At 48.4% G+C, this 10,541-nt stretch overlaps 1 protein-coding gene across 1 annotated transcript; it reads right to left on the bottom strand.

Annotated features, from left to right (window-relative positions):
• Nucleotides 1-4,322: 4,322 nt before the first annotated feature.
• Nucleotides 4,323-10,088, bottom strand: LOC134291918 (uncharacterized). The gene is made up of 4 exons (XM_062860351.1): nucleotides 8,915-10,088; nucleotides 4,769-8,674; nucleotides 4,618-4,710; nucleotides 4,323-4,558 (listed from the first exon to the last, which is right to left on the bottom strand). The coding sequence occupies exons 1-4, from the start codon at nucleotides 10,086-10,088 to the stop codon at nucleotides 4,323-4,325; spliced, it is 5,409 nt and encodes a 1,802-aa protein (XP_062716335.1).
• Nucleotides 10,089-10,541: the final 453 nt, after the last annotated feature.

The following is a 10,541-nucleotide window of genomic DNA, read 5'->3' as shown; positions in this document are numbered from 1 at the left end:
TAAAATATCGAATTCGATTACATTACAATTCCATTCCATGCGTTGGAAGGACCATCGCATATTACAATTTTTTGATCAAAAACCAATATTTTGTCATAACTTTTCGAAATATTGACCAATTTTCATAATTTTTGGAGTGAAAGACTCTTTTTCAAAAAGGCTTCGAACAACCTTGACACCCGAAAGATATAATTTGAATTAAGCTCAAAAACTTCAAAAGAAACTCTTGCCCCACTCGAACTTTTGCCCCACTTTACTCTATATCTAGATCATAAGGGTTTTGTAATATACTAATTTACATTTAACTGTCTATTCAATCTCATATATAGTGCGTTCCTCATAATGCGAATATGAATTTTCCGCATTATAAGGAGATACACTGTTTCCAAAAACCTTATTAATCCACCTAGCGGTGATGGCGCCTTTCTCATACCTTCGAATCCCCATTTCAATAAAACTCAAGTGACATGTTGGTGTGAATTGCACTTTCATACAACTAATAGAAATCCATTTAATGATACCAGAAATCATATCGTTTATCTGAATATTGATGTTTGAGCCTCATACTCTTAAGAAAAAGCCGAATTTGCAGCCGCCATTTAGGATTTAAGATCGCCATCTTGAATGTTCTGTTCGCCACTTTTGGAGTCCAGGCATATACCCTACGGAAAATATACCCATATTGAATGGTTTTAGAGCCTAAAACTTCATTAAACAGTCGTCATTTCGAATTTGGAGCCACCATCTTGGATTTTGGACCGCCATCTTGGATATTCTAGTTGCCATTTTTGGAATGCAGACATCTTCCCCATACAAAATATTCCAATATTGCATTGTTTTAGACTAAACTCCATTAAACAGCCGCGATCTTGAATTTGGAGCCACCATCCTAAATGTTTATGTTCTAGTCACCATTTTTGGACTCCGGACATCTTCCTCATACCAAATATACCAATATTGTATGGTTTGGAGCCTAAAACTTCAATAAACAGCCTCCATCTTGAATTTGGAGCCACCATTTTTGATTTTAGGTTCCATCCACCATCTTGGATATCCTGGTCACCATTTTTTGACTCCGGACATCTTCCTCGTACCAAATATACTCATATTGCATGGTTTTAAAGCCAAAAATTCTATTGAACAGCCGCCACCTTGAATTTAATTTTAGAGCCTACATCTCTATTAAACAAACACAATCTTGAATTTGAAGTCGCCATCTTTGATTTTAGACCGCCATCTTGGATATTCTGTTCGCCATTTTTTGACTCCGGACATCTTCTCCATATCAAATATACCCATATTGCATGCTTTAACCGTAGTGTGGCCAGCAAAAAAAACACCCGTAGAAGGCCGGCAGGGTACCCGGGTACCCACGCAATGGAAATGATCATATCTCAGCGATTTTTCCACCGATTTCAAAAGTGTTTGCCTCATTCAACTCAGAAACTCATTATCTATCGAGATCGTATTTGGTTAGACCGGTCGATCACCATAGGTACCGGAAAATCCGGATTTCCGGATCCGTGTTTTTATACAATAGAATATACGGGATTTTCGGTAGGTTAGTAGCAATTTCGGTACCAAGCATCGTAAAATTGCTTTGGCATATTGTATCTGACCGGCAGGGAATCATAAAACGTGTTGACTTTGAAACTGTGATTTCGGAACACGCTTCCCGTGAGGCCATGGTTGACCATAAACACTTTAAGGTATCCTAGCCTTAACAATGTGGGTTTCAATATGGTATAAGGACATGCTCCCAAAAATATTGATTTTCCGAAAACCACGGTGATTCGATCGGTCTAACCAAATATTTTCCCGATAGATGATGAGTTTCTGAATTGAATGAGCTAAAAATTTCCAAAATCGATGAAAAATTGACGGAGATATGATCATTTCAATTTCGTGGGTACCCGGGTACCCTGCCGGCCTTCCACGTAATAAAAAAATGCAGGAGCCCCTGCCCCTGCCCCTCCTCACTTTAAAATTTGGTCAACCCCAGTAATAGATGTATATTCACGAGTTCTAAGATCTAACAGAGTTCCAACATCCTAGTCTCAATAACCATTAAAATATCGAGATTTGAAATTGAAAAAGGTACCCGGGTACCCTGCCGGCCACATAAGTGTTAAGAGCCTAAAACTCTATTAAACAGCCACCATCTTGAATTTGGAGCCACCATCTTGAACATTTGGCTGCCATCTTGAATTTTGGGCCGACATCGTGGAACTTTTGGTCTCCAGCGTTGATTTCCGCACAAAATTCTTTAACCACGCTAAAGGTTACAAAAATCGACGCAGTTTCAAGTATCGCATGATGGGGCTAGGTTCAGTTTTATATACGGTTAGTTATACCGGTGCAGGTCCGGATCACTGAACTGGCCATTACTCCGGAATGCTTTGACCGATCTGGACCATGTTTAATAGCAAGCAATGCGGTAGAATTCCGGTTCGATTCAAGCTAGAATCCGATAAATCGGCCAATGGGAAGTTCCTTAAAAGTGAGTGAACTTATTTTGCGCACAGACATACATACATACACACATACAGACATACATACATACGCACATACAGACATCATCTCAATTCGTCGAACTGAGTTGATTGGTATATGCGACTCGATCCTCCGAGTCTTTTTTCTAAAAATCGTGTTTTGAGTGAACATATAGCCTTTCCAGTGCACTTAGTGTACGAGAAAGGCAAAAAGTCTTGAACTATTCCAAATAAGATTCTTGAAGAATACATTTAGGTGTGGCATCAATAGAAAAGTTGGTTTCGAAGTAATAGCAGAAGATTCTCATGTGTTGTACAAAGTACAACAGCGCGATCAACGGAAGGTTTATTGACAAATTGCGATATAAATTTGAGGGAAAAAAATCACGGTCTATTGGGATTCGAACACACGACTTCGAATTTGCTAGATCGGAACTTTATCACATTTTTTCTACTTTTGCATGAAAATCTTTCTCTCAGTATTCCTTTATCGCTCAATATAATCTTGTTATGGCATAGTACTGAAGAAATCCTAATTGGGATATTTGGATTCGAGTTTTCTGAACCACAGTATAATGGTATTCTGAAGAACATCTCATGATCACTTTTTTCACCATCCCTCATCCTGTCGCTCATTTTTAAGCGTGAAAAGATTTGGGTCAGCTCAGAAATTTTACACCTTTCAGGAAGGGAAGACGACGACGACGACCGACCATCATCGTCACCGTCATCATCTCAGCTCTGAATGGTTGGACCATTTCAGGTTCGGACTTTTTTTTTCCTTCCATTGATTTCTTCCATTCATCGATGTTTCTGCACCTATTCCCCGTCAAATGAACCGAAAAACAGCTGCATTGGGGCTGTTGACGCACATAGAACGTTCGGATGATGTACGCGGTGATATTGGTCACTAAAAACACTACGTTTCGCGGTCGAAACTAAAACACTTTATTTTGCGGGCAAAGTACAAAACTCGTACCGATCGCGGCGGAGGGATATTTATTACTAAAATCTCTATTTACATTCTGCTGCCTCTGTCCCGCAGAGATGGACAGGGAGCAAGCCGATCGTGAAGCGATCGGTACCTACAAGCCTATTGTATGTCGTGCAAACGCACAGCAGTGTGCGGCGGTCAGCTGTTGCTGTACTGCTAGTTGACGGAGAGTGAGTGACCACGCGCTAGGGTGGCACTCGCAACATAATTTCAATATAAACTATTGGCGCAGACATAGCCGGCCGCCTTGAAAACTACGGATTTCAAAATTTGTTCCTAATTCGTTATTCTAATTCACTTTACGGTTCCGGGGGTTTCACAGGTGTCGCCGGACCGCTTCGTCGGTCGCCGTGCGCTACACGGCATCTGGGTGTCCTCCTGACTTCGGTCTCCTGCTTCGGACGCTACGTACGGAGGACTTCAAGGGATCCTGTTGACTTGACGACAGGGGCTGGATGGTACGGTGCGGGACGGGTTGATTTTCCTGGTACATCGATTGACGACGCACTTCTTCAGGGATGTCCTGCGGTTGTCCTCGACCGCGAGGGAGGGGATTTTCACGCGTTGCTGCAGATGAGAGGGTGCTTTTTAAACTGAATTTGTGAACACTAAAAAGACTTGCCTGGAACGGAGGCCCTTGTGGCCTCCGCAGCCGCTACCAGCGGCGGTGACGATGAAACGGATGCTTAACGACCAAATCGACTGCCGAGGGTCTCCTGACGGTTGCGGTGAACTCCTACCGCTTCGAGGGTGCTACGATCCGGTGATCACAGTGCCGTTCGTGGAGTTGGCCAAACTCCACCTGACGCTAGGGATTGCTGGATCCTAGGGGGTTGTCAGGTTGTACCTCGACGAGACGAAATGGAAAACTTCGGTTGAGTCGTTGGACCCAGAAACAAACGGAATGCTCCACTGCTTGGGGAGCCTTTATGGAACGGACGGACTTCACAGGACTTCAACACAGCTACCATCACCAACGCATGCGGATACCTCAAACTTGGAGAAAGATCTTGGACTGGTCGACTTCGAAGGGTGGAATGTCCCGAGGACCCGGGACCGGGTAGAACAGCGGCTATGGGGTATGAGAACTTCGGTTACTTTTTTGAATTAATTTTACATACAAAAACTTACTGGAGTGCGGAGGCCACAAAGACCTCCGCGGGTGCCGAAGCACCACCGGTGGAGGCGAGTTATGCCTCTTCGTTGGAAGACTCCACGTTGTCCCTGATTGGGAGCACGCAAATCTTCGAGATTGCTCTCCGAAATACCCCAGTGCTGGTACGCACGTCTACCACTCGGATGTTTCCGTCCGAGCCTCGGAACACCTCAGCAACACGGCCGAGGTTCCACTTCAACGGCGGAAGCCGTTCGTCCATCAACAATACCATTGTCCCAACAGCGATGTTGTCACGTTGTCTAGTCCACTTCGTCCGGTTGTGCAAGTCGGAGAGGTACAGTGTTGTCCACTTTTTCCACAATTGCTGGATGTAACCTTGCGCTTTCTGCCAGACGGAGAGACGATTGGCTGGGATGGCTTCCAAATCGGGTTCGGCGATGGCCGTCAGTGGTCGTTGAACTAGAAAGTGCCCAGGTGTGAGCGCTTCAAAGTCTCCGGGGTCGTTACTGACCGGAGTGAGGGGTCTAGAGTTCAACACCGCTTCGACCTGCGTGAGGACCGTCTGCATTTCGTCGTACAGCAGTGTTCGTGTTCCGATGACCTTCTTGAACGTTGTCTTGAAGCTCTTCACCGCTGCTTCCCACAGACCACCGAAGTTGGGTGATCTAGCCGGGATGAATTTGAACTCAATGTTCTCGGCTGCGGCGTTGCAGGCTACTGCGTTCTGGAACTGCTGCTGCTCAAACAGGTTCAACAGTTGTCGAAGTTCCCGCTTGGCTCCGACGAAATTCTTGGCGTTATCGCACATGATCAGTGCCGGACGTCCTCGCCGGGCGGTGAAACGCTTCAGTGCGGCTAGAAACGCCTCCGTGGTGAGATCAGCGACAAGCTCCACGTGAACCGCCTTAACCACGAGGCAGACAAAGATTGCTACAAAGCATTTAACGGGAGGACTACGGCGCTGCGGATAGGAAACCAGGAACGGACCGCAGTAATCCACTCCAACCTTGAGGAATGGCGGTGCCGGATTCACTCTCTCCGGCGGCAACTCCGCCATCAATTGTTCCTGGCATCGTGGTCTCATTCGGAAGCATGTGACACACTCGTGGAGGACCTTCCGTGCGAGCTTCCGAATGTTCAGTATCCAGAACCTCTCTCTGGTGCTGGCGATGACTACCTGCTGTCCGGAATGGAGCATCTTCTGATGGTAGTGCTGGATAATCACCGAGGCGAGCGGATGGCGGTGGTCGATAACCATCGGGTGCTTCCGGTCTTCCGAAACTGGTGCGTTCCGTAGCCGGCCGCCAACACGGAGTACTCCTTCTCGCAATTTGGGATTCAGAGCCGATATTTTTGAAGAATCTTTCACCTGATCCTCCCGGGACAAACTTGCTATCTCCTGCGGGAAGCATTCCGCTTGAGACAGCCGCACCAACTGGAGCAGCGCATCCTCGTACTCCTGCGAGCTGATGTACCCGGTCTTCTTTGAATTGCGGTTCACTCTCTGCGAGTTGTGCCTAAACCGACGTATCCAAGCTATCAGGCGAACTAGGGACGACAGCGACGAACGCAGTGAAAAGATTTCGCTGGGAGGGACGGTTTGCACTGGTAACGCAACGACCTTTCGTTCTTCCAATGATGCAGGATCTAGTTGATCGACAGTGACTCCAGAATCCTCTGGCCAGAAATTCCGACTTTGGTGCAGCCAAACTGGCCCGTTGAACCAGAGGGACTGGTATTCGAGCTGAGCAGCTGATATACCTCGCGAAAGCACGTCGGCAGGATTCTCGACACCCGCTACATGGTTCCAGATGCCACCCTTTGTCAGGTGCTGGATCTCGGATACTCTGTTCGCGACGAAAGTCTGCCATCGTGACGGTGTTGACGCAATCCAATACTTAACGATGTTGGAATCGGTCCAGAAAAATGACGGGATGGCCAGCTGAGTGGCCTGACAGACCTTCTCATACAGGTGACTGAGTAGTAGAGCGGAAGATAGTTCGAGACGGGGTGTAGACTGCTTGCGTTTCCTTTTCTTCAGGTCCTCCAGTGGCGCAACTCTGGATTTTGACATCATCAACTGGATACGGACGACGCCGTCCGGGAGGGTACTTCGGAGATACAAGCATGCTCCATACGCGTTATCTGATGCGTCACAAAAACCGTGCCATTCGGTGGATACCGAGGCCTTGGAGAAACCGACCCATCGCGGGATGCTGATGGACTCGAGCGAACTCAAATTTCTGCGGTACTCCAACCAGAACGTTTGAAGATTTGGCGGGAGTGGATCGTCCCAATTCGATTCCAGTTTCCACAAGGTCTGGATGAATATCTTGGCTTCGACGACGACAGGACCTACTAGTCCCAAAGGATCGAACAGCTTTGACGCATCGGAGATGACAACACGCTTCGTTATTCCCGCCGTGGTACTCCACCTGGGAACGGTGAACTGGAAATTGTCGGTCGACGGACACCAGACGAGACCCAAAGTCTTCACAGTGGCAGTTGGCGGCGGAGAATCCATCTCGTGTACCGCCCGTTTGTCTCGCAGATGCGGTTGTAGACCACTGAGCACCTCCTCACAGTTCGAATTCCACTTGCGCAACGTGAGTCCAGCTGAATCGGTCAGATCGACTATCTCTTCAACGAGTTGCTTGCCTTCCTCGGGAGTGTCGACACCAGACGTCATGTCGTCGACGTAGAAGTCTTTCTGTAGGACCTTCGCTGCAGTCGGATGGCTGGATTCTCCGTCCTGCGCTAGCTGTACCAAGCAGCGCGTTGCAAGAAACGGAGCCGATGCGGTACCGTACGTAACGGTCGTTAACTGGTAGATTTCGATCGGTTCTTTCGGGGACTTCCTCCACAGAATCAGCTGCAGCTTCTGGTCTCGAGGGCACATGCTGATCATTCGGTACATCTTCGCTACATCGGCTACAATGCCGATACGGTGCAGACGGAATCGAGCGTGAATCGATATGAGGTCATCTTGGACTACAGGACCGACCATCATCCCATCGTTGAGGGAAAAGCCAGACGTGGTTTTGCACGAAGCGTCGAAAACTACGCGCAGCTTCGTTGTTGTGCTGTCCGGTTTTAACACGGCGTGATGCGGCAGAAAATAGTACACCACTCCAGACAAATCCTCCTCACGTACCTTCTTCATGTGACCCATCGATTCGTATTCCTCCATGAACTCGACGTACTGCTCCTTCAGCTGCGGATTTGCAGCAAATCTTCTCTCCAAGCTCATGAATCTCCTTTCTGCGCTCTTCCTGGAATCTCCTAACTGCTCAATGATGCCCTGCTTCCGCGGCAACGTCACCACGAAGCGGCCGTCCTGATCGCGGACGGTGGTTTGCCTGAAGATTTCTTCGCACGCGGATTCCTCCACAGAGTACGTGCTGATATGGCGACAGCTCTCAAGCTCCCAGAAACGTGTGAGTTGGTCTTGGAGCTCCACCGTAGAACACAGCGTGGTGGCAGTTATTGGCACGGACACAGTAGCTTCGGAGATACGGCCAGACACGATCCAACCAAATACCGTGTTTTGGAACGTTGGTCCATCTTCACTCGGTCGGAATCTTCCCTCCTGCAACAGATCGAGGTAATACTCGGCACCGATGATCATGTCGATGTCCGACGTTTGGTAGAACTCGGGATCTGCTAACACGATGCGATCTGGTAGATTCCACCTGCTGACGTCGAACCCTTCACATGGTAGCGGAATCGTCAGCTTCGACAACACGTTGAAACGCATTGCTTCCTCGAAATTGGAGATGCTTGTGAAGCGTGGACTGACCGTGCCACTCACAGCCTTTTGGGAGACGCTAGTTGAACCTCCGATCCCCTTCACCGTCAGATAGTTCGGGAATTCTTTAAGGTTCATTCGTCGACAGAACTCGGATGTGACGAAACAATACTGCGAGCACGAATCCAGCAATGCTCTGGCCAGCATCGTGCTTCCGTCGTCATCACGAATCCGAACAATGGCCGTGGATAGCAGGACTTGCCTTGAGGATGGTCTTATTTGGGACGGAAGGGAGACAGTGTTTTGCAATGTGGGTTGTTGGTCTGTGGCGAGTTGTGGGTTTTGCTAATGTGTGTGGATGATGGACAATGAAGTGGATGGTTCGTTTTGGTGGTGTGTGGTGGATGCTGTCTGGTGTGTTGGTGTTCCCGGCTGTGCTTGCGCTTGAGGTTGACTTGGGGGTTTTGTTGACGTCTGCGGAACGGAGGATTTCTTAGCACTGTTTGCTTCGGAGTGAAGCAGAGTATGGTGTTTCCTTCCGCATTGTCGGCACAATCCCTTACTGCAGCTCCTGGCCAAATGTCCCGATGACAAGCAGTTCATGCACAGGCCGTTCTTCCTGACAGCATCGTATCGCTCCGGGACCTTCATCTTCTGGAACCTCCCACACAGAAACGCTGGATGGAATGACTCCGAACAGAAGCAGCATCGCCCGGTGCTGCTGGTCGAAGGATGGCTCACGCTTATCTTCGGCTTCTTCATCTCGACGACGGGGGTTTTACTCGGACCGACGGATTGGAGAACAGCGCAGTGATTCTTCAGGAAGGTTATAAGGTTTCGGTATGTAGGTACTTCCTTGGAATTGTGCGCCGCTTCCCAGAATCGCAAGGTAGTGCTGTCGAGTCTCGAGCAGACCATGTGCACCAGAATCGTGCTCCAGCTGTCGGTGTCCTGGTTCATCTTTTTCAACATCTGCAGGTTTTTCTCGAAGTCGCTGATGAGCTGGCTCAGCGCTTCGTAGCTCTCTCGTCGCATCGACTCGATTCCGAAGATGGCATCGAGGTACGCCTTCACGATCAGCTTTCGGTTATGATAGCGATCCTCCAACGCATCCCACGCTACCGAGTAGTTGGCAGCGGAAAGCTCGATGGAGCTGACTTCCAAAAGTGCATCACCGGACAACGATGAGCGGAGGTAGATGAACTTATCCATGTCCGTGAGCTCCCGGTTCCGATGAATCAGGCTTTGGAACGCGTCACGGTACGAAACCCAATCTCGCAGAACGCCGCTGAACGATGGGAGCTTTATCTCCGGAAGCTTCACCCTCGAGAGAACCGGCTGTGCAGCTGGGACCGCAGAACTTGGATTGATAGGCCTCATCTGATTCTGCCACTTCAGCAACGCAGACTTCGCCTTACAGTAGCAGTTCTCCACGCTCCTCGAAACAACTGCGCTTTCAGCTTCCCGTTTCTTCGCCGTATATTTGAGCCTCGCTTGACGGTCCTGTTCCGACTCCTCTGTATCGACCACTTCATCTTCGTCGGCTTCATCCAGAATCACGTCAATCTTCTCACGCACTTTGTGAAAATCATGGAAAGCACTTTCTAACAGCTGCAAACGAACTTCCACCTCATCTTTGTCTTCTTCTTTGAAATCACGCACAAACGAAGCCACGGAGTCCAAACTGTCCCGTATGCGCTTCTCTCGCTTCAGTAAACCACGCAAGTCGTCCGTCATGATTCACTTATCAATCACTGAAGTCACTAACCAAAGAATGTTCACAACACTGAGGAGTTCGTTTGCACTGTGCACTAAAACCACACTGTACGCTGCCGCACTATTCACTGCCACACTGTAACACTGCTCTTGTTGACTGTTGATCGACTCAACGTTCCGCGCCGCGAGACGAACCACCCAAATTGACAGCAACAGCGGAGGGGAAACCGACCAACGAACGATCCAAGCCAACCAGAACCAGCGAAATCCAAGACCGATTGATAACGGACACCACAGGGACCAATCCACTAAATCAAAAAACACAATTTCGCATGCAAATTTTGCTATATTGCATTTCAATCGCCACCGTAATGGCTAACCCACAGTGGCTTTCCTCATGCAATTTAATTTGCCACAGACCCAACATGCAATACTGTACTTCCCTGCGTTCTCTAAATCCGTCCAAAATCGTCC

Source organism: Aedes albopictus, chromosome 1, assembly GCF_035046485.1.
Source record: "Aedes albopictus strain Foshan chromosome 1, AalbF5, whole genome shotgun sequence".
NCBI lineage: Eukaryota > Metazoa > Arthropoda > Insecta > Diptera > Culicidae > Aedes > Aedes albopictus.
This window is presented reverse-complemented; position numbering and strand designations above follow the sequence as displayed.